A 27,407-nucleotide genomic window follows, 5' to 3' on the forward strand; every position below is an offset into this window, starting at 1 on the left:
AGAGATATATTGTACTTTATTTGGTCTTTCAAAGGATTCTTGGGCTTTCAACATTGAAAGAGAAAATTATAAGCTATCAAGATTTTTGGTTAAATCGCATTATACAGTTCTGATATGTATAAATACAAAAAAATCTTAGACAAAAATGTCATGGTCCTTCGCGTAATTAGGATACGTCGAACTATTTATACGCGCGCGTCTCTTTCTCTCTCTATTCAATTTTCCTATATCTAAAAGTAAAATAAAAGAAGAAAAAATGTCGAGGGAGCATTTCGCGTTCGATGTCGACCTGTGGGAGAGACATACGCAAACGCAATCGAGAAGATCGTCGTCGGTGATTTTCCGCGCGTGTTTTCAAAGCGCGCCTCCGCAACGGAGGCGACGCGTGGGAGCCTGTAACTAGGCGCGCCTAAACACGGCCGCGCCACGCGATTGGAGCGCGCGGCCGTGACGTCACGTGACGTCGCGCCGGAAACCGGTGGCAATTGGCCGAGCCGAGCCGCGGCGTTCGTGCGGTCCGCGCGAAAAACGACAACCCGCGACATTTTGCTCCGGCCTCAGTGGCACTCCGGATTTCGCAACGCAGCATCTTTTGCTGTGATTCGGGCTCGACGGTGGAACGTCCGGACGCACACCAAGTAGAAAGACAGGACCAGGGTGCAGAGGGTAAAGCCCGCGTGCAGGCGGACAAGAGAGTCAGAGAAGAGAGAAAACGGATCTTGTGGACACGATGTCGCCGTCCCAGGCCGAGCTGGACGAAACAGCTGTGGAGAATTTTCGCGAGTACCTGCGGATACCTTCGGTGCAGCCGAACGTTAATTACGGTGAGTCATCGCAAAAATTCGCAAATTTTATTTTTATTTTCGAGAAATTAGGCACGAACTTGCGGTTCTTAGAGTGAGATAAAAAAGGAGAGCGAGAGAGAGAGTGTGTATATTACTAACAATAAGTTAACTGCCGATTAAATTGTATATATCTTCATGTTATTGTTTCAATGTTCATGAAACACTTAGTTTTATTAGGATCTGTACGAAATTAAGATTTGTAGTCGGCATGATAATAGATTCGAATATTTAAAAGGCAGACAATATGCAACAGCATATTAAAACTGCTGTTAATAAGCATTTTCAATTTCCAACCTTGAGAATTATGTATCTTTTCAATCGCTACTTTATCACTATAAATAGTTGAATATCCATATGTACAAAAAGCAATACATAAATTAACATATATGTATAAAAAGCAATACATAAATTATTTGCGTATCTACTAAGAGAAAATTGAAGATAATGTTTCGTAACGCTTTAAATTATCTTATATTTACAACGCAAAGTCTTTTAAATTAAATGATTGAATTTCGCAAATAAGAGAGCCTGTTTGTAATATATATAAAATTATTTAATATAACTTATTGGAAAATTCTTGCTGTTTGAATCCTGAAGACACTAAATACCATTCTACATTCTGTATCTTTTATTTCAGATGCATGCGTGGAATTTTTAAAGAAACAAGCTCAATCGCTTGACTTGCCGATCAGAATCTACCATGTACATCCTGAGAAACCGATCGTAGTTGTCACATGGGCAGGAACGCAACCGGCAAAGTCATCGATTCTCTTGAATAGTCACATGGACGTTGTACCCGTCTTCGAGGTGAGTAGCATTGATCGTCACTAAACAAGTACATTTCACGTTAACGAGATTATAATATCGTAATTCATCTCTTGATTGATGTAGGACAAATGGACCTATCCACCCTTCAGCGCTCACATGAACGAACAAGGTAACATTTACGCTCGCGGTAGCCAGGACATGAAATGCGTCGGGATACAATATTTGGAAGCGATTCGCAGACTGAAGCTGAACGGACAACGCTGTCAACGCACCATTCATATATCCTTCGTGCCGGATGAGGAGATTGGCAGTGTTCTCGGGATGAAAGATTTCGTGCACACGGCAGACTTCAAAGCTCTGAACGTCGGCTTCTCCTTGGACGAAGCTGCGGCCTATCCGGAGGAGCACTTCTACATATTCAACGGAGAGAGATCGGGCTGGCACGTGGATGTAAAATGCGCCGGTAATACCGGACACGGCTCCATTATGCTGGATAATACAGCCGGGGAGAAATTGAGAGTCGTACTCGACCGTTTCATGGAATTCAGAGACGCCGAGAAAGCGAAACTGAAGGATCCCAAGAACCAATTCGGCGACGTGACGTCTGTCAATCTTACGAAAATTTGGGTAGGTATCGCGCGTACATACATTTCGGTAAAGCGCTTTAAAAAAGTTGGTAAAAAGTTTTTATCCAACGGATACAAGAGCATCGATTCGTCACTTTTAAAAATGAAATCATGTATTGAAATTATATATTGAATTATACCTATCGTATTATCCTTCATTCAATTTTGTTTTGCTAAATTCACGCGTGTAAAAATATTGAAAGTATAATTCTATACTGAATTTATATTATTATAATGAGGAAAACCGTGTTCTCTCGAATTGATGAATTAGATTTAGTTATCAAGCTGTTACATGATAGTTGTTTACTTTACACGTCTGTTCCATTGTGATTTTCATTTTTTTCTGCAGTGAGTATTTTATTGTGTACTTCTAACAATACGTCAAATCATTTACGCGTTCAGTAATAATAATAATATACACATAATAATAATACACACATGATAATATACATATCGAAATGTTATAATGTTATAATAATATTATGATATGTATTATTATCATATGTACGTTCATGTATTTTTTCTGCTTTGGCAAATCTATTGCACATGAAAAAATTACAGTTATATTTGTAAGAGCATAAATAAATCAATTAATTATAATCATGCATTCATACAATGTAATAAGAATGCTTGAATGTGATTGATCGATTTGTTTATGTCTCATAATTATGACTAAAACTTACACTCTTTTTTTATTTTATTTAATTATTTTGGAACTTTATTTTTTATAAGTTTGCGGTTTTATTAAATTTCATATTTCCTTTTTTATTCATCTATTCAACATTTTTCAAATCTAATCTGCTAATGTGTTTTTGCAGGGTGGAATACAGACTAATGTTATACCTGCTGAGCTCCACGCTATATTCGATATTCGTATAACGTCCACTGTTGATCACGAAGAATTTGAAGCTACCATTAAAAGCTGGTGCGAGGAAGCCGGTCCAGATGTAACCTATTCCTTCAACCAGAAAGATCCCAAAGTCGAGAATACGAAGCTTGACGATTCTAATCCTTTCTGGATTGCTTTTAAAACGTGCTGTGACGAAATAGGTGTCGAGTTAAAAATTGTTATCTGCCCTGGAAGCACAGATAGCCGTTTTGTGCGCGAGGTGAGCATATCAAACTGTTCTCTTCATTTTTAAATTTAATGTTTTTTTATTTTTAAATATATACAAAAGACGCAATATACTATTTATCGTTATGACACTACTTTGACAATTTGAATGCGAGATATCTTGTATCGCATATTTGTAAAAGTTGTTCCTGTTCATCTCATTATTGTTTTTTTGTTTTAAATTGTTTTAGACTCTTATTCATCTAATAAATTTTAATTTTATAAGTAATTGTTATAAAATATTTTTAATTCAATATTTCTCTAAATTTTTATTTTAGATGTATATACTTTTGACTAAATATAGCAATTTATTTGAATAATAAGTGATGCATGATCAAAACATCAAGTTGAGAATATAATAATGATAATAAATTGATTATTAATTTAGTATGAAATATAATATTTTGTTAAAATATATAATAAATTGTTGAGGATATGCTACGATTTTGTAATAAAATAAAACTTTATATATTTTTATTTTTCAGATGGGAATTCCTTCTATCGGTTTCTCACCGATGAACAAGACAAAGATACTTGTTCACGATCACGATGAATATTTAAACAAAGATATATTCTTGAAAGGAGTAGAAATATATACCAAAATAATACCGGCTGTTGCGAGTGGTTAAACCAACATGCCGTATATTATATCATGAAACTCTAAAAGCTGCTATAATTGAGTATTTAGAGTTAGAGAAGCTCTGCAATTGTGCCAATGATAGTAGAGATAGATAATATACCCAGTATCTTTGAGCTTGAGAATTCGCAATATCATACGTGCAATAATATACCAAGTCAATATACATATTTTTTATATTGCATTTATATATACTAATGTTATACAACTTTGAAAGTTTACGTCTGTTGAACATATTTGTTGTCTTGAGAAATTACATACGCAAGCAATATATAATATAAGGAATGGAGAGTTATATATACGAAGAATATCTATGAAGAAACAAAGGAATAAGGATTGAAGATACAAAGAGTTACCAAGTATGACTGATAAATGACCAAGTATGAAGATAAATAAAAGTAAGTAACAATGACAAGACTATATAGTATCAAGATACGCGATTCAATCATTGGTTCTTAAGCAAATATACTAAAGTTCAGAGATCTGTGATTAAGAAGTAAGGTAGGAAAGGGAAGGGGGCGAGAAATTAAGTTATAATATGTATTTATGTATTCTTTGCGAAAGACAAATATATAAGTTATGAGTTGCCGCAGATGACGTAATATCAGATACAAAGAGAAAAAAAATGGAGGAGGGTATACAGCTCATGTTCGTCATCCGCGAGTACACAATGAGAACATGTAAATATTTTTCTAACATAATTTTAAGTATATACATATATAACAAATATACACACAAAATACACGTATATTTACATATACTATATTATATAGTATGTTTATACACCACTTAATATTACACTTAGTATATACTTAGTATATCTAGTATGTATATACTTATATGCTATAAATATATCTGTATTAATCTTTCTCTATCCTCCTTCATCTTTCGTAAAAGATTTCCGGAAGATACAAGGATACGAGTGCTTTGCAGCTAAATCTGTACGTTTATTATCCGTTGTACAATTCTCATATATATGCAGCTCGTACAATATATCTATAATGACATTCTGATAAAGAGAGCAGACAAAAACAAGCAACTTTGTTATTGAAGGTATCTGATAGTATAAAGCAACTCGTTAGAGATAATCATTTCAATGTTGTAAATAAGAGAATACACACAGCAAGCATAGCAGTTATATATATATTATTATATTATATATTTTATTGAAATTTAACAAATCGGAATACATTTTACGAATTAACACTGTTACTCATCGTATGCGTTCCTCGCTTCACCCTGCGTTTAACTTTTAAGAACGTTTGTTTTTCAATTAAACACGAGAAAAAATTATATGCTACTTATCGTAAAATACGATAAAGCTTATCAACCATTGTCGAGATCAAATAATCGAACACAAAAATTGCATAGTAACAGAACGCGTTATAATATATTAATACCGGGACATAATTCATTACATTATATTATTATCATTGTTGCAGATATAACTTATCTACTAATTTTTCTCTTTTGCAATAAGTATTTGTCCCGTCTTATCGATGCCTATTATTACATCGAGCTAATGAGCTAATGTTGCACATTTTAAATGTTTTACCAAGTCACTTTATTTTCTTGAGGATGTACGTTTAACGTTTGTGTGTGTGCGCTATTCGCGTTATCAGGATCCACCAGCGTTGAACAATTTATCACCGACAGAAAGATATATTGTACTTTATTTGGCTTTGAAAGGATTCTTGTGCTTTCAACATTGAAAGAGAAAATTATATAAGTTATCAAGATTCTTGCTTAAATCGCATTATACAGGTCTGACAAATATAAATACAAAAAAATCTTTTAAACAAAAACGTCATGTGGTCTTTCGCGTAATTAGGATATGTCGAACTTTTTATACGCGCGCGTCTCTTTCTCTCTGTTCAATTTTCCTACATCTAAAAGAAAAATAAAAGAGGAAAAAATGTCGAGGGAGCATTTCGCGTTCGACGTCGACCTGTGGGAGAGACGTACACAAACGCAGCCGAGAGGATCGTCGTCGGTGATTTTCCGCGCGTGGGGTCGAGTTGCCATGCGTCGCTGTTTTCAAAGCGCGCCGGTCGACGGAGGCGACGCGTGGGAGCCTGTTACCAGGCCGCGCCACGCGATTGGAGCGCGCGGCCGTGACGTCACGTGACGTCTCGCCGGCACCGGCGGCAATTGGCCGAGCCGAGCCGCGGCGTTCGTGTGGGCCGCGCGACAAGCGACAATCCGCGACATTCCGTTCCGGCCGCAGCGGCATTCCGGGTCTCGCGACGCGGCGTCTTCTGCTGTGACAGTCGAGCTCGACGGTGGAGCGTCCGGACGCGCACCTAAGCAGGAAGACAGGACCAGGGTGCAGAGGGTACAGCACGCGTACAGGCGGACAAAAGAGAGAGACGGATCTTGTGGACACAATGTCGCCGTCTCAGGCCGAGCTGGACGAAACAGCTGTGGAGAACTTTCGCGAGTACCTGCGGATACCTTCGGTGCAGCCGAACATTAATTACGGTGAGCCATCGCAAAAATTCGTAATTTTATTTTTAATTTCGAGAAATTAGTCGCGAACGTGCGGTTCTTAAATTCTGAGATAGAAAAGGAGAGCGAGAGAGAGAGAGAGTGAGAGAGAGTGAGAGAGTGAGAGAGTGAGAGAGTGAGAGATTTTTGCACGCGCGTCTCTAAGAGCGTTCAACATCGAAACCAGATCACTTCGAAGCGTGTGTCCGATGGAGAAAATGAAGGAAAAGCGGATAGAAAGGTGGGAGAAAGCGCACGTTACATATCGCGTCCGGAAGAAAAAAGATACATCCGTAAATGTGAAGTGAAGGGGGGAAGAGGGAGAGACCCACGCCGGTCGCATCCGCGTGAACGGGGTCGCGAGAACTCGCTCAACGACACGTTTCCTCGAAGTAAATTGCGCCCTTCATCGACGCTCGCCTCTAACCGGAAGACGACGACGACGACGACGATGCACGAGTGATCGCGTTAAATCACGCGGCCCATGACGTGACGCGGACGCGTGGAGATGCTCGCGAGAAATGGAGAGATAGCGTCGGTGACGCTATCCAGCCATTGCATGCCCCACCCTGCGCGCGCGACGTTATTTCTATTTTTATATCACCCTTCGTCCGGTCGCGGGAGATCCTCCACGCCGATGATCTCCGTGACGTCCCCGGGAACGGTCACCCGGGCGCCCCTTTTCCACGACGACGACGAAGACGGCGATTGCAGGTGCAAGACGGTGTGACCTAGATCAAGGACGCTTCCCGGATACATTTTCGTCTCGTTGCAAATTTCGAACCCGGATTTTAGGGAATCGTCAACCCCGGCGACACTCATCTCGCGCAAATTAATTACGTAACTAGCCAGGAGAATCTCATCTCGTCTCGCGTATGATTTATTATTTACGAGTCCATTTGCGCTTGGAAAATATTCAGTTTACTGATAACGCAGTTAATTGGTCTATCATCTCTTCTATCTCTGATAAAATAGATAAGGGACTACAATTGACAATCAAGTCTAATTCTACTCACTTACTTCAAGTGCTTCTAGCTTCTTAACGGGATTACTAAATGACTGCCGGTCCAATATTTTCAAAGGCATTTAGCTGTCGCGATATATGGGTTATTATGACACTAGCAGGGATGTGCAAAATGGGTGTCCAAATCCATTTGAAATAGAAAATGCAAAATGCAAAATGCTTTTTTTAGACACTCACTTAAAGTAGGAAATAAAAAAGGTTTTTTTTAAATATTTACATTTAACTTTCTTTTATAAATTCTTTAAACTTTATATTAAACTTATAAATTTTATATATTTCTAATATAAACAAAAAATTATATAAATATGTATATTTACATGTGGAATTAGAAAAGATTAACATAATTTAATTAATTAATTAACAGAATTTTGTATATGAACTATGCTGAAGAAATTAATAATACTGTCCTTGCATATATTACTAAGTTAACTGCAGATTAAATTGTATATATCTTAATGTTATTGTTTCAATGTTCATTAAACACTTACAATTAGTCTTATTACGAACTGTACGAAATTAAGATTTGTAGTCGGCATGACAATAGATTCGAATATTTAAAGGCAGACACACAATATGCAACAGCATATTAAAGCTGCTATTAATAAGCATATTCAATTTCCAACCTTGAGAATTATGTATTTTTTTAATCGCTACTTTAACACTATAAATACTTGAATATCTATACACATATGTACAAAAAGCAATACATAAATTATTTGTGTTATCTGCTAAGAGAAAATTGAAGATAATGTTTCGTAACGCTTTAAATTATCTTATATTTACAACGCAAAGTTTTTTAAATTAAATGATTGAATTTCGCAAATAAGAGAGCCTGAAATTTGTAATATATATAAAATTATTTAATATAACTTATTGGAAAATTCTTGCTGTTTGAATCCTAAAAACTCTAAATACCATTCTACATTCTGTATCTTTTATTTCAGATGCATGCGTGGAATTTTTAAAGAAACAAGCTCAGTCGCTCGACTTGCCGATCAGAATCTACCATGTACATCCTGAGAAACCGATCGTAGTTCTCACATGGGCAGGAACGCAATCGACAAAGTCGTCGATTCTCTTGAATAGTCACATGGACGTTGTACCCGTCTTCGAGGTGAGTAGCATTGATCGTCACTAAACAAATAAATTTCACGTTAACGAGATTATAATATAGTAATTCATCTCTTGATTGATGTAGGACAAATGGACCTATCCACCCTTCAGCGCTCACATAAACGAGCAAGATAACATTTACGCTCGTGGTAGCCAGGACATGAAATGCGTCGGGATACAATATTTGGAAGCGATTCGCAGACTGAAGCTGAACGGACAACGCTGTCAACGCACCATTCACATTTCCTTTGTGCCGGACGAGGAGATTGGCGGTGTCCTCGGGATGAAAGATTTCGTGCACACAGCAGACTTCAAAGCTTTGAACGTCGGCTTCTCCTTGGACGAGGGTGTGGCCTGTCCGGAGGAGTACTTCTACATGTTCAACGGAGAGAGATCGATCTGGCACGTAAATGTAAAATGCGCCGGTAATACCGGACACGGCTCCATTATGCTGGACAACACAGCCGGGGAGAAATTGAGAGTCGTAATCGACCGTTTCATGGAATTCAGAGACACCGAGAAAGCGAAGCTGAAGGATCCCAAGAACCAACTTGGCGACGTGACGTCTGTCAATCTTACGAAAATTTGGGTAGGTACCGCTCGTACATACATTTCGGTAAAGCTTTTAAGAAGTTCGTAAGAAATTTTTTTCCAACGGATACAAGAGCATCCATTCGTCACTTTTAAAAATAAAATCAAGGTATGAAATTATGTACTGAATTATACGTATCGTATTATCCTTCATTCAATTTTGTTATGTTAAATTCACACGTGTAAAAATATTAAAAGTATAATTCTATACTGAATTTATATTACTAATGAGAAAAACCGTGTTCTCTCGAATTGATGAATTAGATTTAGTTTTCAAGCTGTTACATGACAGTTGTCTACTTTACATGTCTGTTCTATTGGGATTTTCATATTCTACAGTGAGTATTTTAATGTGTTCTTCTAATAATACGTCAAATCGTTTATGCGTTCAATAATAATAATAATATAGAGATATATATACACATGATAATATACATATCGTAATGTTATAATAATATAATATGTATTATTATCACATGTATGTTAATGTATTTTTTCTGCTTTGGCAAGTCTATTGCACATGAAAAAAAATTTGATTGTAATTGTAAGATCGTAAACAAATTGATTAATATAATAATATAGATATGATAACGATACACATATTGTAATATACATTACGATATGAATATTATTATTGTAATATACATTACGATATGAATATTATTATTATATGTATGTTAATGTATTGTTTCTGCTTTGGCAAATCTATTGCATGAAAAAATTGTAATTGTAATTGTAAGAGCGTAAATAAATCGATTAATTATAATCATTCATTCTTACAACGTAATAAGAATGCTTGACTGTGATTGATCGATTTGCTTATGTCTCATAATTATGACTAAAACTTTTTTACACGCAATGATTTTTATTACATTTTTTTTATTTTATATAATTATTTTGGTACTTTATTTTTTATCAGTTTGCGGTTTTATTAAATTCCGTATTCCCTTTTTTATTCATCTATTTAACATTTTTCAAATCTAATCTGTTAATCGTGTCTTTGCAGGGTGGAGTACAGACTAATGTTATACCTGCTGAGCTCTACGCTACATTCGATATTCGTGTAACGCCCAGTGTCGATCACGAAGAATTTGAAGCTATCATTAAACGCTGGTGCGAGGAAGCTGGTCCAGACGTAAACTATTCCTTCGAGGAGAAAAATCCCAAAGTCGAGAATACGAAGCTTGACGATTCTAATCCTTTCTGGATCGCTTTTAAAAAGTGCTGTGAAGAAATCGGTGTCGAGTTAAAAATTGGTATCTTCCCTGGAGGCACAGATAGCCGTTTTGTGCGCGAGGTGAGCATATCAAACTGTTTTCTTCATTTTACAACTTAATATTTTTTTATTTTTAAGTATATACAGAAGATGCAATATGCTATTTATCATTATGACATTACTTTACTTTGACAATTAGAATGCGAGATATCTTGTATCGCATATTTGTAAAAGTTGTTCCTCTCCATCTCATTATTGTTTTTTTGCTTTAAATTATTTTAGACTTCTATTCATCTAATAAATTTTTATTTTAGATTTATATACTTTTGACTAAATATAGCAATTTATTTGAATAAGTGATGCGTGATCAAAACATCAAGTTGAGAATATAATAATGATAATGAATTGAGTATTAATTTAGTAAAATATAATATTTCATTAAAATATATATAATAAATTGTTGAGGATATGCTACGATTTTATAATAAAATAAAACTTTATATATTTTTATTTTTCAGGTTGGAATTCCTTCTATTGGTTTCTCACCGATGAACAAGACAAAGATACTTCTTCACGATCACGATGAATATTTAAACAAAGACATATTCTTGAAAGGAGTAGAAATATATACCAAAATAATACCGGCTGTTGCGAGTGCTTAAACCAACATGCCGTATATTATATCATGAAAGTCTAAAAGCTGCAATAATCGAGTATTTAGAGCTAGAGATAGCTCACTCTGCAATTGTACCAATGATAGTACCAATGATAGAGATAGATAATATACCCAGTGTTTTTGAGCTTGAGAACTCGCAATATCATACGTGCAATAATATACCAAGTCAATATACATATCTTTTATATTGCATTTATATATACTAATGTTATACAGCTTTGAAAGTTTTACGACTGTTGAACATATTTGTCTTGAGAAATTATATACGCAAGCAATATATAATATAAGGAACAGAGAGTATATATACAAAGAATATCCTTGAAGAAGCAAAGGCGTAAGGATTGAAGATACAAAGAGTTATCAAGTATGATTGGTGAAGACAAATAGAAGTAAATAACAATATCAAGACTATATAGTATCAAGATACTAGAAGAAAATTGGATGACCAGATAATCATCGAATACGAAGAACAAACACAATTTTTATTTGTCTACATCGAGATGGAAAATGGAAAACGACGGTGCTATATATATACATTATACTGTGGGACCAAAGTGCCAATTGCTCAAAAGAATTGCTAGAGAATTAAGTAAAGCTATACACATATATATAGATGTTATATCTTAGAACATAATTTTTATAAGACTAAATATAAGTGTAATTATGAAATATATATATTTCATAAGTACACTTGTATTCAGTCTTAAATATATATATATTCTTATGAGAAAAACAAGGAGGAAAAGAAATACATTAATGTATGTACATTGAAATAATTGAGCAAACGAAATAGACTGAGATATGAACGACAAATGTGTTATAATACGTATTTTAAAGAAGTTTTGCAGAGAGAAATGTTACAAAATAAAAGGTATGAAGAAATAACATATTCGGAGAAATAATTCACATTAAAAAGAGAGAGCGAGCGAGACCGTCTATCGATTTCGGAGGTAAAGGACCTATAGTGAACGATTATTATCGTAAGAAATAAAACGTGACGAGGAAAAAAAGCCATATTCGCGCGAAATTTGCGTCGAGGATCGAAGAGGAAACGCGAGAAGTGCGGTGTGTATTTGCCTAGTCAAAGTCAATAAATCGCCATGTGCTACACGTATATACGTATCTTCCCGCCATTATTGCGTAGTGTTTCATTCTTAACGCCGGAGCCGCCTGACACCCCTCCGTAGTGGCCTGCGATGGACTCGCCCATCGTATTCAATCTCGTCGAATGGGACGGTGATTATTTGTCGCGGGCGACTCGACGACGGTGCCTGGCGAGAAAAATTACGCGGATCCGCCTGGGTGTACGACGCTCCGGGGGACACACCGTAATAAGGTATCGTCGCGGTGAGTGACTTTCCGCGCGCGCAGTGTTGTTTGGGTTCGGCCATTTTCTCTGTGGGGAAGGTTAGGGAACACCTTGTGCGTTTGCTAGTAAGCAGTCTCGTATATATACTCGGGTATCAGTGGGGGAACAAGTAGCCTCGTCGCGAATCGTCGCGTCATCATTCATCGCGTCCGCGATCGCGTTTGTGCGCTGTGTCGTTATCGTTCGATCGGATTTGTGGCTCGTGAGACGGGCGAAGCCGCGGTGATCGCCCCGCGAAAATTCGCCTCCCGTCAGCCATGTGCATTGCGGCGCATCGTTCAAAACGTCCTCGCACCCCCGTGGCGGCGGGCCAATAGGCGGCCGCGCGCCTCGGCCACGTGACCCGGCCCGGCCAATCGGCGCGACGGGATTTGAAATCTTGTGGTCTTTGTTCACGGGCCTGCTCGTGTCAACCCAACGTTGCCTCAGTTCCGTCAAGAGGGACCCGTGTCGGTGTACGTTTATACATGGTCGCTGCGCCGAAAATCGTGCGACTCGCTCGTAAATATATGTGTGAAAGTGGTGGACGTCGCGAACGGACAGTGTGATACCGGGGATCGTCGGACGCGAAGTATCGATATACGGTAAGCTCTGGCCCCATTATATTACGCGTCTCTCATTAAATTGTGTGCCCGCTAAAATGTATTATTGCCCTCGTCTCGTCTCTTCTCTTCTCGTCTCGTCTCGTCACGTCTCGTCACGTCTCGTCTCTCGCGGGCTCTTCCAACCGGCGCGCGCGCTCTCTCTTTTTCTCTCTCTCTCTCTCTCTCTCTCTCTCTCTTTCTCTCTCTCTCTCTCTCTCTCTCTCTCCGTCTGTCAAGAACAGAGCGAGTGCTCCTTTGTTTGTTTTTTTTTCTCTTCTCATTCTCGATTCTGTCTGTTTTCTGGCGAAATACCGGCCGTGTGTTGATGTCACGACGACGACACTCGCTCCTTCCCTCCTCGTCCCGCGCATGTCGCCGGTATTTTCGGTCGATTCGCGGGTTATATATTCCCGCGACGGCGCCCGCCGATTATATCACTCCTCGACGATAATCCATTATCACCGACGAGCGGACGACACGGCCAGCTCGGGAAGTAGACCGTCCCGTCCTTCCACAGTTTGTCTCGTGTATCGTATCGCTCGCGGTGTGAATGAGCGATTCACGAACGGCTCCGTGAATTTCGGCGGGAACGAGTGCGTGACGTACAAAGAAACAGAGAGAGAAAGAGAGAGGGAGAATAATTTATTAAGATGCTCTGGGAAGAATCTCTAAAAATACAATACGAAAACAATGCAATGTATTCAGGAACGTCGGTACAGGAATATATGTAAACAAAAAAGCGTGCGCGAGTATGTGTGCGCGCGTAAGTGTCGCGTGTATTTGTACGTGAATATGTATGAAGGAAAGAGAGAGAAGAAGGAGATGGAAAGAGTGGATGGCGCGGGCAAGGAGGGGGGGAAAGGAGGAAAGAGAAAGAAAGCGTTATGCGCTTCTCGTCGTGAGAGGTTCCTTTAAGCGTCCGGCGAATAAAGTAAATGGATAGATCCAATAAGCTCCGCAGACAATGAAAGATACGAGTACGAATAATACGCAAATCCCCTCCCCTCGGGAGGGGAAGCGGAGGAAAGGTAGCGTAGGTAGTAGAGCGAAAAGAAAGGAGGAGAGCTTGTATACATCGGATTCCTTAAAATAAATCGAATCGAGTCGCGAAATAGAGGAAAATATTCGTTTACATTTAGATTTGCTTTTTTTTTTTTTTTTTTTCTTCGGCATTTTTGTAAGGATGGAGGGGAGAGATTCGGTTCTCATCCATTCCTTCTCGGCGCTTTCGAGACAAAGGCTCGGAGAATTTTTGCCCGCGAAATGGAAACCGCAAATCACCGAAATATTCGTTCGCGTCGACTCGCGCGCTATTTTCCAATTTTCGTTTCGATTTCGTTTTTCTCTCTTTCTCTCTGCTGCCCTCCCCTCCCCCCTCTCTTTCTCTCGCGACGTTTCCCGCGTAATTATCTGGAGCCGGCGGCGACGGTGGTCGTCGTCGTCGCCGAAACCGCCAACGGCGGTATCGATTTCCATTGATAGCCACGAATAGTAATTTTGCGCGGATCGCGAATGTTAATTGGCCGTCTCAAAATAACGTCGTCGTATAGTTCAAGTTTCGTCCTCTTGTTATCTTTTTTTCATCATTCGTCTTCCGATCTACCGCGATTTATCAGGGTCTATCGAATTTTTCTAAAAAAAAAAATTAAATTTTACAAAGAAATCTTTCAGAAAATATATTTTTCGAAATTCAAGCGAGACAGAGATCGAGAGACGTAACACAAAATGCGAATGCAGCCTGCAGGCAAGGACGGAAGAGAAGGGTCCGCTAAGGGTAAGGGACGGGGAGGGGGAAGGGGGGAGGTGGAAGGGCAACCCCTCGAGCACTTTCCAGCCGCATACCGCCGGGAAAGCTATTGACCGTGAGAACCTTCCGGGAAACCCCTCGTACCCCTCGTATCCCTTTTGGCCTCTTCCATGCCAGATGCCCACCGCAGGAAGCGCGGCAGTTTCTACGATTCACGATCGAAATTCACATTTCTTTCTCTCCTTCTCCGCCACCTTTTTTTCACCGTATTCGATTCCCGCGTTTCGTCTCTTCTCATATCCTTCGACGATTACTTCTGCGAGACAAAGAACGAGAGAGAGAGAGAGAGAGAGAGAGAGAGAGAGAGAGAGAGAGAGAGAGAGAGAGAGAGAGAGAAAAAGCGAGGGATAAAAGGATGACAGATGTCATCCTCTTCTCGAGGATTTTTTGTTTACAAACTAAAAAAAGACGGAAACGAATTTTTTTTTCTATAGACACGTAGAAGTATACCAGGTGTCTCATCTATAGATAGGATAATACAGATTAATACTTGTTAAAAAATAAGCAGAATTTTTACACGAAAAGGAAACAGAAAATTCATTGTATATTAAAAAAATTATTGTGATAAATAATAATAATATAAATTGCGAAAACCACACGAATTTATAGAAATTTTATTGAAATGTTAATTTTGTTTCTGTATCTCATGTAAAACACATTCTGTATATTTTTGACAGAGTTGTTATCGAAAACGCTACGTCTTCTCTATTTATATCGACAGATCTATACGATGCGCTGTCTGAAATCACTCTGTTTCGGTATGTTGAGATGAAAAAAACTGCTTCTCGAATTAATTGAATTGATAAATTCCTTTCCTCGCTACGCGAGGCCCAGCATCAGGTGCGCATCGCGTTTCAAATCCGCGCCTCTCCTCTCTTTCTCTTTACACGCGCGCGCGGCGATTCTCTTTCATCGCGAAACGAATTTGCGAAACAATCGGCGGCAATTTTCGCTCGTCGTTAACCGTAACCTCGCGGTTGTAACGCGCCATTGTGCTTTCGTGCTTTCGCGTCGCGGCTCTCTTGCATTTTTAGCGATGACGCGAGCGAGCGAGAGAACGCGGAATGGAAACATATTTTGCGCGGCCACTTTCGCGGCGCTTTGATAATATCGAGACGAACGAAGCGTGGAAGATTTTAAACGGGGACGGCCTAATTTAGAACCGGTCTATATACAATTATAGTTAACGTTTAGTGTCCAAGTACACGGATCTGATTTACGCCAATTTGTAACATGTATTCATTTACAATATTGCAGACTTATAACTCCTATACACGGGAAATATCCACTCTTAAATAAAGTAGAGTACCCCGTTTTGTAGCTCTATTAAAACACTATAAGTTCCACAATTATATTGAATGTATGGAATTATTCATGTTAGACCGTCCTTTTATTCAAATCTTTGAGAGAGAGAAAGAGAGACGCTGTAATCTGTGCATGTTAAAGGTACATTGAGAAACGCGTTTCACTGTAGATCGCGTGTACTTTGATTTCGCGGTAACGTGCGAAATTTTGCAAGATCTCGAAGGGGAGAGACGAGGGAGAGGACCTCGCGATTGACTCATCCGTTTGGCCAGTGAAAGCAAAAAATTCTAAGCTTGAAATCCATTGAATTAGCAATAGACGGGATTAGCAAATACACCGTGAGATCGACATTAAAGCTAAGCTAAAGAGAAGTTCATTTCAGGCGCGCTCTTACGTAATCGAGTTGGCAAAGTAATCGTTAATGCATAAATCTCTCTTTAATCTCGATATTCCCATTTTGTATTTAAAGACCTAAAAAATCGATGAATATTTAGAGAGAGAAATATAATGTGTATATCCAGCTATATAAAAAATCCATATCCTATATATATGTACATATTATATAGTAAGATAATTAAAATACAATAATTGTGTACAGTTTGAGACGCGCGTCATGATAAGCTCGCTCGAGTTAATCGTGGTAAGTGTATGTATATTACAAGAGCCGGGATTTAGAAAGCTAACAGGTTCGCTGCCCCTTTCTCTAAATCGCGGCTCCACAGTGCTATACATAATGCGAATAATAGAAAAGGAAATAACATATTTGATAAGCGCTTTAATCGACAATATTTTATTCATCATCCTCGTGATAATTTGTTTCAAACATTTTTTTTTTTTTTTAAGATTTAAAGTTTCGCGAATCCGTGAAATCCACTTTTATCCACTTTTCCGGAATTTATACGGATGAAATTCGAAGATGCGAAGCATGCGTGAGATATCGTCGCGACGTCAACGAGGGATGATGAGGGGGAGGAAAGGGGGAGAGAGGCACGTACTTTTTCGCGCCAATTCTACGCGGCCACGTGCGTACGATGCCACGCGTACAACGTCATTGTGCGACATACGACGCCGTCCCATATAAGTGATAAGTGACACATATCGATATTAATCCGTCGAGAGAAACGGTACCGTGAGAATAAACTATTTCACCATCGTGTCACGAGATATCAGCTGTTTTGCGAAAAAAAAAAAAAAAACGTTTCTTCAATCGATCATATCTCTAATAATATGTAAAATGATGGAAAAGGGGGAACCATTCTTCTAAAAGAGATTAAATCGATTGCTATTGTTTATTATTTCTCTCCAGCTTTTCTTTTTTTTTACAATCGCATATATCTTTTATCGTACAGAGCTTCGATCGCGAAACAATTCTCGTTCAGCTGTTTAAACTTAAACAAATGTTTCCGCTTTGTAAATTATTAAACTTGAAAGTACAACCGTCGCGATGCGCGAAACCTTGGAGGAATCAGAAATCAAATATCGTAATTTCGCTGAAAGCGACTGCGAGAGTAACAACATATAAAACTCGTCATAAAAAAAATCTGCCTTTTTATTCTCAAAGATAGAGAAGCATTAATTCGACCCTAGCGAGCGATATTAAGGGTTAACGAGCGGTCTGCTGTCGGGGAGCTGTAGGGAACCGAAGGGGAGAGCGAAATAGAGAGAGAGAGGGGTGAATTTTCAAACGAGCTTCCGAGGAAGAGACACGGGGGGAGAAAAGGGAATGGCGGGAGAGTTAGGGTGCCACCCTGACGAACCCGGGCGCGGCATTGGTGCACGCTGCGGCGGGGTGCACGCTCTTGCAGCTCGCAAATACCGGCTGCCTGCCTGCGACGGTCAGGGGGGAAAAGGATACGACGAGGGTGGATGACAGGGGATGAGGCCGGGAAGGTAGGGGGGGGGGAAGGGCAGACGTATCAGATCGATACTCGGCGAAAAGCGCGGCAGAGACGGCGCGCGGCTTTGTGTATCTACGGTTGGTCCATCGCGAGATCCGGATGCTGTGTGTGTGCGACTACGCACATTTTGCCACTGCCTGGCTGGAATATTCGAATCAATGCCGGATGTTTGTTTCCATAATACACGCGTACACATGTGTAGACAAGAATGAGGGAGGGAGGAGAGGTCTGCTCGTTTCGGCTGTACTTAAAATCGAATAAGCGTACACGAATAAACCAAGTTAAAATTTATTCTAAAAAAAGAAAGAAGAATTGATTTTCTCTTTCGAAATAGGATCTCTCGTTTGTTTCGCTTATTTCAGCGATTGAAAACAATCTCTCGAAACTTTTTCGAGTCAGAATATCGAATCGAGATTCATTCTTCACATACATTTATTTTTACTTGTCATTATTTTATGTTTGAATGAAGGTATAGGTCGAGGATATATATATATAAAAGGGAGACGCGCGCGAGGAAAGAGCTGCATGAAAGCCTAAGATAAGGATGATGGAGGGAAAAAGGGGGAGAGTACTACGAGTCTATGCGTATAGTAAATCGACTGTAGTACTATGAGTTAGTCACACCCACAAACCGGTTGTGGGTTCAAGATCCTCATTGTACACATACACACACATATATATACACACACACACTCTTCTCTCTCTCTCTCTCTCTCTCTCTCTCTCTCTCTCTCTCTCTCTCTCTCTCTCTCTCTCTCTCTCTCTCTCTCTCTCTCTCTCTCTCCTTGTTTTCCTCTCTTTCTCATATGCACAGATGTGCGCAATTGTATAGACTTTGACGCACTTACGTAAATCTATAGGCCTTGTCTGGCGTAGTGAGACACAATCGTGATACTCATATTTATAGTACGGAATAAGGATGCGAGATGACGTGTGTGGGAATTCTCGGAGCGAATCGTCCCGGAATATCTAGATCCCTCGGAAAGATTAGGGAAACGCGCGCAGCGAGTCGTATATATAAATTAATATAATTCGTGGCATGAATTTCTATTTATACATACACAATAAAATTAATGCGATTGACATAAACAGAAAAAGAGAGAGAGAGAGAGGGAAGAGTTCATCAAGGCAACGTGATCGAGGATAATTCACGAGGCATCAGATACACGCTGCTTCCTTAACCGTCTCGATCAGCAGCGAATAAGCGTGGCGTTTCGACGTACAGATCTGCTTTCATTCGAGACAAGGAACTCTCACGAGAGAACTCTATAGGTCACATCTCAACTCGAGCGGGCTATTATTTCTCCGGCGGAGAGCAGCAGCAGCACGCGGTGCCGTAGATATCAATCCGGGCGCCCTTACGGAAAATGATCGATCTACGAGCCGCGTGTTAATCCGAAATACACTCTGGGTGTCGCTAAAAAAAGCACACGCGCGCTGAAATATGGATGAGTCCGCAGCGGCGAAGGGCCACGAAGGGGAGGATGGTGGAAAACTTTTTTAGAAGGCCCGTAGTTCGTTGTAGTGCATAAACGACGTGGACGAGGGAGAGAGAAAGCATCTGATCTCTTTGTACGCGAAGAGTGTAAATTTATATATACGCGCGCACACATTTTATTATATAATTGTAAATAAAAATATTATTATCCCAGTAAAATGCGGTAAAATTAAATACAAATATATAGAAATACGAAACAAAAATTACAAAGCTCGCAAATAATATTAATATACAACTAGACTCTCTTTTTTATAGGGCTATAATATAATTTTATGATAGAATGATTTCTTATATACGATTTGCGTCGCTTTTACGAAACTGAAACTACTTCCGAAGATTAATTCGCAGCGTCCTGCAGTTTAATTAACGCTAATGATAGATTCTGATGATGGTCCTCTCTTAAAAGACATCGCTTCGTGTCCTTTGCAGTCGAGTGAATGGAATTGGATACCGTAAATGCGTACGGATCCGTCGGGATGGAGCAGGGATTGTCCGGGGATCCATGGGACTGCCTGTTCGGCAGCGACAGCATCTCCGACGCCTTCCAAGGTCGACCAGACATGTTCCATATGGACATCCGGCGTTGCGACAACACAGGCCGACTCGGTTGGCACGGACCGGGTCTCGGTTTTGACTTCGACGACGTCTTGACGGAGACCGAGGAAGACCCGGTCGGCTTCAATGACAAAAGCCGTAGTTCGAACAGGTGAGGAATTTGCATGAATTAGAATTCATCTATGAGGTTTCAAAGAAAGATGGCGAAGGAACGAGATGTATATATTTAATATAAGATTATATTGCCTAGATTTAAACGATAAATTGAGAAAGCTCGATAAGTTTAATTGAATTGAACAGAAAATTTAAATTTGTCTGTCTTTTTCGAAACAGCAACCTGGAGGAACTGAATCTGGACAGCGACAGCGAGCTGGCATTGACGTTGGATCCGAATTTGATATTGCCCCGCAACATGTGCATGCCTATCCGCAGCCCCACGTCGAACAGCGAAGCGGCGATGTTGGAGACGAGCGTGGAAGAGAACGTCGTCGAGAACGAGGGGGAAGAAACGGAGAACGAAAGCGAGGCCGAGCGAACCGAAAACGACGAGGAGAACGAAAGCGAAGAGGAAGAGGAAGAGGAGATTGAAGAGAACGAACCCAAGTACGAAACAGAGTACGAGGAGACGGAGGAGGAAGAGTCGGAGGATGAAGAAGAGGAAACGGAGGACGAGCAGCAGGATGCGACTGCCGCTGAATCCCCGAGCGCGAAGGCCCCGACGTCGATATCGTCATCGTCGGCCGGCGTCAGGACGACGGTAACCGCCTCCTCGTCGCCGACGATACAGCTGACGAGGGTACAGATGCAGCATCCCAAGATAGGTACCGTGGCTGGCACGATGGATATCAAGATGTTGACCTCTAACCCGGGCGGCCATATACGCAAGCAGATTTACAACAATAACGTGCATGACGTCGGCTCGGGTGCGACGACGACGGTGATGATACAGGCGACGAAGCGCGAGAAAGATCTCACGGGGCAGCGCGACAACCCTTATCCGAAGCCTGCGTACTCGTATTCGTGTCTCATCGCGATGGCGCTGAAGAACAGCCAAACGGGCTTGTTGCCGGTCTCCGAAATCTACAACTTCATGTGGTGAGTGTCCTTCGAATTATCACAAAATAATTTTTAAATTGTTAATTAAACGATATTTAATTAAGATTTATTGAAGTTGTTTTTCAAATGCGCGTTGCAAGTTAAGTTAATATACGTTTTCGATAGGACTTTTTTTTAAATCTAAATTATTACTTATAGGTCTTTTCTAAAATCTAAATTATTACTTTAATCTTGATATTATTAAATATATGAATTTTATTTATTTCAAATATTATTATATATCATACAATAAATAAAAATACTAGTTTTATTTTGCGGACAAAATAACTTCGATGCGGATTATTTTAATTTTTTTAAAGATAGCTTTAAAAAAATTATCTTTCTCGCGAATTCTCTCAAACTTTTGAAAATGTGTGATGATATTTTTCATCGCGTGATATTTTCGTGACGAGCAACGAGGAATTTTATACTTGATGAACAAACGTGTCGCCTCGTCCGTTTATTTTCGACCATTTGGCCGGAAGAATAAGGGGGCTGGTGAAGCCCCCTTTTGCGTTTAGGTATATATACGAGGGGCAAAAGTATTGTCTTTTCCCTCTTTATTCCTGAGTTGTACGGGAGGGAAAGGGAGTTATAAGAGAGAGGGAGAGAGAAAGAGAGAAAGAAGCTGCCATTTTGTATGGGGCCCTTGAACAACCAGGGGCATACCGGGGTACAGTCTCCTTAGAAACGAACGGGGCCCGCTCTCTCTCGTTTACCACCTGCCTTCGTTTCTCGCCGTTATGACTAACACGCTCGTAAAATGACTGAAAAGTCTCACTGAAATAACCTTGTAGAGCCATTCCGTTAAAACTTCTCTTTGTAAAGCAAAGATGTCAATGCAAGTTATCTGAAATATTTATGGTTTCACAGCATTCGAAGAAAGTATTCTTTTCCAAAAATGTGCGTAGTTAATTTAATTTTCCAGATGTTTCTATTTTTTAAAAATATTCTTTGACATTGATAAAATTATATTCATTAGAGAGAGACAAAGAGGAGTGGGCTTTTAAATTTTACTCATGAATCGAAATTTAAATAAATTATTTATACAAATTTATATGACATATATAAATAATTTATTCAAACTTATTTATACAAATTCGCTCGTTAACTTAATAATACATTGTTACATTCAACGAAAAGAGTCCGATTAACGCGAAATTCATGTTGCATTTTCTCGTTTTTGTTCACGCAGCCGACACTTTCCCTACTTCAAAACCGCGCCGACAGGATGGAAAAATTCCGTGAGGCACAACTTGTCGTTGAATAAGTGTTTCGAGAAGATCGAGAAGCCGCCCGGAAACGGTAGCCAGCGCAAGGGCTGCCTGTGGGCCATCCATCCCTCGAAGGTGGCCAAGATGGACGAGGAGGTGCGAAAGTGGTCCAGGAAAGATCCGATCGCGATCAAGCGGGCCATGGTGCATCCCGATCATCTCGAGCTTCTCGAACGGGGCGAGATGAAGTACGAGGGTGACAGGCACGAGGAGATATATGAGGACGCGGAGGAGAGCTACGCGGATTCCGAGACAGGCGGCTCCGCGGCGGACGAGATTATCAATGACGACGAGAACATCACGTACGACGAGACCAAGCACATCGACATCGTCGACGAAGATATCGTCGTCGGGCAGCTCTACGAGGGTCTCGATCTCGGCGACGCCGCCGAGCTGCTCGACACCCGGCTGACCGACTTCCCCAGAGAGGAACAATCCTTCGTGTACGAGTACGTCTCGTGCGCGAAGCGTCAGAAGACCACTAGCGTCTCGAGCTCGCCGATACAGAGCAAGTACGTCTATCAGCAGGTCGGCGCGACGTCGCCGCGGAAGAAGTCGCACCTCGTCGCGCTGCGGCCCGGAACTGTCCCGATCACTTCGACCCGGTCGCTTCTCGAGGCCGATTGAGGGGGATACCTTGGGATTTATATTGCACGAGATTGATCTGACTTATATGAGACACTTTTTTTTATAACTAAACTAATGTACATAATTGTGTATCGTATTTTTTTTACATTCAGCATTTGTAAATAATCGATTTGTGTTTTTATATTGATAACTTGTATTTTTTTTTATACACAAGCTCTTGTAAATAATTGTAATTTTAAAATGTACAAATACGTGTATATACATATACAATGTACAAAGACTGTTTTTCTTTTTCTTTTTCTTTTTTTTTTAGAAACGTGATGTGGGACCAGTCGCGCACGTGTAGAAAAGTTATACATCCGTGAATGATCAGTTGTAGTATTTTACTCTACATATATTTATATATTTTGTAGACATATGGACTCAAACTCTAGTTTTCCGTACAATTTTTACATTGCTGAACTTTCGGATCGTATACGTTAAATGTCGCGCCACTACTATTTTGTAATAAATACTTTTCGATGCTTTATTAATTTTCTAATTGTTTTTCGTTTTGCGATTCTGCAAGATAAAAAAACACTCAAGAGATAATAGTGCAGGACATATCGTCGGCTTCCTCGTACCGTCCGTGCGAAATAGGAAATAAATTAATCGAGAAATAAGAACTCGCGCAACTCGACACTGCCAAGTATGGTCAAAGATAAAATTACGAACGTTAGTGTTAACGTGTAGATTTACAGTAAAGATACATGACACACGATCTCATACCGATTTTTCGACGACTATAATTCACATATATATTGCTATCCCTCCCCTGTGATTATTATATAGTAAAATTTTTGAAATTTTTTTTTTTTTTTTTTTTTTTTTATAAAATCGTACTTAGCTCTTTTAGAGCAAAGAGCTAAATTTGTATGCATTACGCGCATGTATCGACTGATATTACTAATTAGCAATAGAAAGTCCCTAAACTATTCTAATTTTAATTAATGTTAAAAAATAGTTGGTAAAATTTTTCAAATTTGACCGAGAATGTCCGCCTAAAAACTGGAATGAATTTTTGATAACAAATTCCTTCCGATGTTTTGTTCCATTCGGAAATTTTCCGGACAAAGAAATTTCTGCCAAAAAAAAAAGATGGAGTAGATATGCGAATCTTTCCTAGATTCCGTCTTTGACGTTTTATCTAGTTACGGCCCCGTGTACATTTCGTATTTATACATATATATAAATCGTTCGTTGCGTACGAACGTGAATTTCATTCCACGCGAGAGCGAGACCAAGCTCCATAAACGCTTACGATGCATTTAGCGATAAAACAAAATAGGCAACGCCGAATGGGAGGGCGATAGCAGTTAAGTTTAGAGCGTAGCGTAGTTTTTGTACCTGTTTGTAACATTTCTATCGTAAGTAATGAGTGTGTAAAACGTTCGTGTAGGGCGCACGACATTTAAATGCGTAAAGATGATGTATATGTGCAATGATTGCAGTTTGTAATAAAATGCTGACAAGCACACTTTACGCTTAGAGATCGCTCGATCGTATCCCGTATAATATTTTTCCTATTCGATTATAAATTTATTATTTATAATTTGTATTTGCGTCAATCGCGGTATATCATTCATCGAACGATTAGTGTCAGGGTAATCGTGTATAATTCCTGTTTAATTATCCACATACATATTGATTCAGCGATTGATTGATTGAATATTATATTCCCGTAATATTATTAATTTTATTCCGCCGAACCGACTAACTATCCGGCTTGCGTAACCCGGCGTAAAAAAAAGAAGGGGGCGAGAGGAAGCAACGACGATTGACACGCATCTGCGTACGTTTATCGATATGCGATCGCACGCGTGTCCGCATGCCGATTACTTACGACGAGGAGCCAGTTTACATTGAAACAGACCGCGCGCGATTCACGTTCGGTTCGTTTGACAAAGGAGGAGAGAAAGAAAGAAGAAGGACCCTCCGCCAATGAAACCGGTTTCTCGGTCTCGCCCTGATCACAAAGAACTCGGCCGCGCTCACGCGAGATCGCCGGCCCTCGATCGCGATTCTCCCTGAAACGATTCTCCGCCATCGCTACTTTGTAGCAGCGTCGTCTTTGTATCGCGTCGCTTTTCTTTATGTCATCGTTCGAAAATAACGAAATAAGGTATTTACGAGACTGGTGAAAGCACCCCGGCCGTTCTTTACATAAATTTTTAATTAATTATAACATATGTATATATATATATTTTTTTTTCTAATATAGAGGCTCCCTGAAGATATATATTGAAAAAAAATAATAAAAAGATATATCTTGATATATCAATATATCTTTTTATTATTTTTTTCAATAAATATCTTCAGAGAGTCTCTTAGCAAAAATCGCCCTTTATTTTGTCCGAAATTTTGTTGCAAAACAGTTCGATTTATTGAATCGCATTCTCTTTTTATTCCTGAAATTCGAGTGTATTTTGTCCCTCGCGTTGCTTCCTCCTGTCAAAACTATTTTCCATATTAGTATATAAGATTGCTCGCTCTTTTCCGCGGCAAAATTTTTTAGTTTTTATTTAACGCATAAACGGACGAAGAGAGAACATCGTCGAGTCGCCTCGTTCCATTCGGTTAGCTACAAAGAAACAAACGTGTGTGTAGTACGCACGCCGGGGATTCACGCTCGCATTCCGAATGCGTGCCCTACCTTCCGCCCTTCTCCTTCTTTTGTAGCCCTCCCCCTTTATTTATCAGTTGCATCGCCACGGACGTTTCGTCAGGTGTTTCGAGCACCGACAAAACGCGCAACACCCAGGACCGGTTTATGATCGCGAAGAGCCCCGGGGTATCCAAATGATTGCCTTTATCAGTTAACGAGATGGTGTCTCAACTAATTGACGCTCGAAAAAATCTTGTAATAAATATTTTCTTCATAGTTCTATTAAAGAAAAAGATTCAAGAAAAATAGTGCGAAAGAGCCTTTTATCAGTTAAAAAAAATGTGATAGCCTCTCCCTTCATTAAAATTTCCAGTTCTCTAATTGTAAGAAAAGCAAACCGTCTCTTTTTCACGACAGCTACGAGCTCTCTTGATCGTGTGTAATTTTTGCGCTACTTCGAAAATTCCCACGTTATCTCGCCTTATTCTTATCACTCGTACTACAATGAGTATCTCGGTGATTAGTAGTCTCGCTCGCGCGAGACAAGGCCGATAGATTCGATATGTATGCGTGACCTCGTGCCGACGTATAATATGTACAATCACGTGCTTGTGCGTGCGGATGTGAGAGAGAGAGAGAGAGAGAGAGAGAGAGAGAGAGAGAGAGAGAGAGAGAGAGAGAATGAGGGGTGGAGGAGGAGAGAGAGAGAGGATCTTGAACCCACAACCGGCTTTGTGGGTGTGACTGACTCATAGTACTACAGTCCATTTACCATACGCAAGTATTCTCGTAGTACTCTCCCTTTATCCCCCTCTTCTACTTTCCTTTGCAGCTCCTTTTCTCTCTTTCTATCTCTCTCTCTTTACCTTTCCCTCTCCGTTCCTCATCCTTTCTCTTCATCATCGTTTCAAAAGTTGAGAAACGAGACCCCGCATAAGACAACCGAAAGGTTACATGATTATATGCATCCTATTTATGATGCGTACGTATAATACATGCCGCGATGCGTAAAAATGGCGTACACGAAGAAGCCCACATTATCGGAAAATTTAGAAAATTTATATACATATTATGGAATTATTTAGAAAATTAATTTCTCTCGAATTAATAAAAGGTTGATTCTGTCTCGTTGTCATCTTTGAAATGCATATTTATCCTTATTCGCTAATTTTAATCGTTAAATCTTTCTCTAACTTTTCAATTCTGTAAATGAATTGTTAATTTCAGAAGGAGCATCACGAGAGAGAAAATGAGCCAGCTCGCTGGCTAGCTATGTTTATGTCGTTTCCACGACACCGTGTATATTATGACTCGAGCGATGCCTGCGATAGTCTGGTATACAATGTATATATATGTATATACATTACATATATATATGTATATATGCCGAGTTATCAGCTGTATCTATAGGGAGAAGGGAGAGAGAGAACCTGTGCATGGCGCATCGTAGTAATATACTCTCTACGATGCATTCGTATATATTATCTACAATGCATTCGAAAACTCCATAATAACAATAACTACACCAAGCAAACCAAATAAAACAATCGGGAGAATCTAAGTTCACTCTTTGTTAGAGTTCAATTAACATAAATTGTAACGCGAGAAAAAAAGTGCATCTCTCGTTCTCTTCTTTTTACTCGACTTTATTATTATTTATTAGTTGTATGTGAAGCTCTCTAATAATAATTAT

The 27,407-nt window shown here is 39.6% G+C and overlaps 3 protein-coding genes across 6 annotated transcripts; all 3 read left to right on the forward strand.

Moving 5' to 3' along the window:
• The first annotated feature begins 534 nt into the window (after positions 1-534).
• On the forward strand, positions 535-5,202 carry LOC145946318 (aminoacylase-1-like). Its single transcript, XM_083055882.1, has 5 exons — positions 535-824; positions 1,483-1,652; positions 1,737-2,240; positions 3,058-3,348; positions 3,839-5,202. The coding sequence occupies exons 1-5, from the start codon at positions 731-733 to the stop codon at positions 3,980-3,982; spliced, it is 1,203 nt and encodes a 400-aa protein (XP_082912008.1). The 5' UTR covers positions 535-730; the 3' UTR covers positions 3,983-5,202.
• Positions 5,203-6,181: 979 nt separating this feature from the next.
• LOC145946317 (aminoacylase-1-like) lies at positions 6,182-11,982 on the forward strand. The gene is made up of 5 exons (XM_083055881.1): positions 6,182-6,471; positions 8,446-8,615; positions 8,700-9,203; positions 10,212-10,502; positions 10,940-11,982. The coding sequence occupies exons 1-5, from the start codon at positions 6,378-6,380 to the stop codon at positions 11,081-11,083; spliced, it is 1,203 nt and encodes a 400-aa protein (XP_082912007.1). The 5' UTR covers positions 6,182-6,377; the 3' UTR covers positions 11,084-11,982.
• Positions 11,983-12,022: 40 nt separating this feature from the next.
• Jumu (Forkhead box protein N4 jumeau) lies at positions 12,023-26,842 on the forward strand. 4 transcript variants are annotated; one of them, XM_083055876.1, is made up of 5 exons: positions 12,023-12,162; positions 12,242-13,050; positions 19,988-20,264; positions 20,447-21,208; positions 22,404-26,842. In XM_083055876.1, the coding sequence occupies exons 3-5, from the start codon at positions 19,996-19,998 to the stop codon at positions 23,107-23,109; spliced, it is 1,737 nt and encodes a 578-aa protein (XP_082912002.1). In that variant the 5' UTR covers positions 12,023-12,162; positions 12,242-13,050; positions 19,988-19,995; the 3' UTR covers positions 23,110-26,842. The 4 variants fall into 4 exon arrangements, with proteins under 4 accessions (XP_082912002.1, XP_082912006.1, XP_082912005.1 ...); XM_083055880.1 differs by lacking the exon at positions 12,242-13,050 and having other exon boundaries at positions 12,052-12,162; XM_083055879.1 differs by having other exon boundaries at positions 12,121-12,444.
• The last annotated feature ends 565 nt before the right edge of the window (positions 26,843-27,407 follow it).

The sequence above is a fragment of the Prenolepis imparis genome, unplaced genomic scaffold, assembly GCF_030444845.1.
Source record: "Prenolepis imparis isolate NDT839.2.m4 unplaced genomic scaffold, iyPreImpa1.0 SCAF_15, whole genome shotgun sequence".
Lineage (NCBI taxonomy): Eukaryota > Metazoa > Arthropoda > Insecta > Hymenoptera > Formicidae > Prenolepis > Prenolepis imparis.

Bases quoted from the DNA above. Each gene is read 5' to 3' on its own strand.
- LOC145946318 (XM_083055882.1), top strand. From the start codon at position 731: ATGTCGCCGTCCCAGGCCGAGCTGGACGAAACAGCTGTGGAGAATTTT. The intron at 825-1,482 runs GTGAGTCATCGC...CTTTTATTTCAG, and splicing joins GCAGCCGAACGTTAATTACG to ATGCATGCGTGGAATTTTTA. The intron at 2,241-3,057 runs GTAGGTATCGCG...GTGTTTTTGCAG, and splicing joins TCAATCTTACGAAAATTTGG to GGTGGAATACAGACTAATGT.
- LOC145946317 (XM_083055881.1), top strand. From the start codon at position 6,378: ATGTCGCCGTCTCAGGCCGAGCTGGACGAAACAGCTGTGGAGAACTTT. The intron at 6,472-8,445 runs GTGAGCCATCGC...CTTTTATTTCAG, and splicing joins GCAGCCGAACATTAATTACG to ATGCATGCGTGGAATTTTTA. The intron at 10,503-10,939 runs GTGAGCATATCA...TTTATTTTTCAG, and splicing joins ATAGCCGTTTTGTGCGCGAG to GTTGGAATTCCTTCTATTGG.
- Jumu (XM_083055876.1), top strand. From the start codon at position 19,996: ATGGAATTGGATACCGTAAATGCGTACGGATCCGTCGGGATGGAGCAG. The intron at 20,265-20,446 runs GTGAGGAATTTG...TTTTCGAAACAG, and splicing joins AAAAGCCGTAGTTCGAACAG to CAACCTGGAGGAACTGAATC. The intron at 21,209-22,403 runs GTGAGTGTCCTT...TTGTTCACGCAG, and splicing joins GAAATCTACAACTTCATGTG to CCGACACTTTCCCTACTTCA.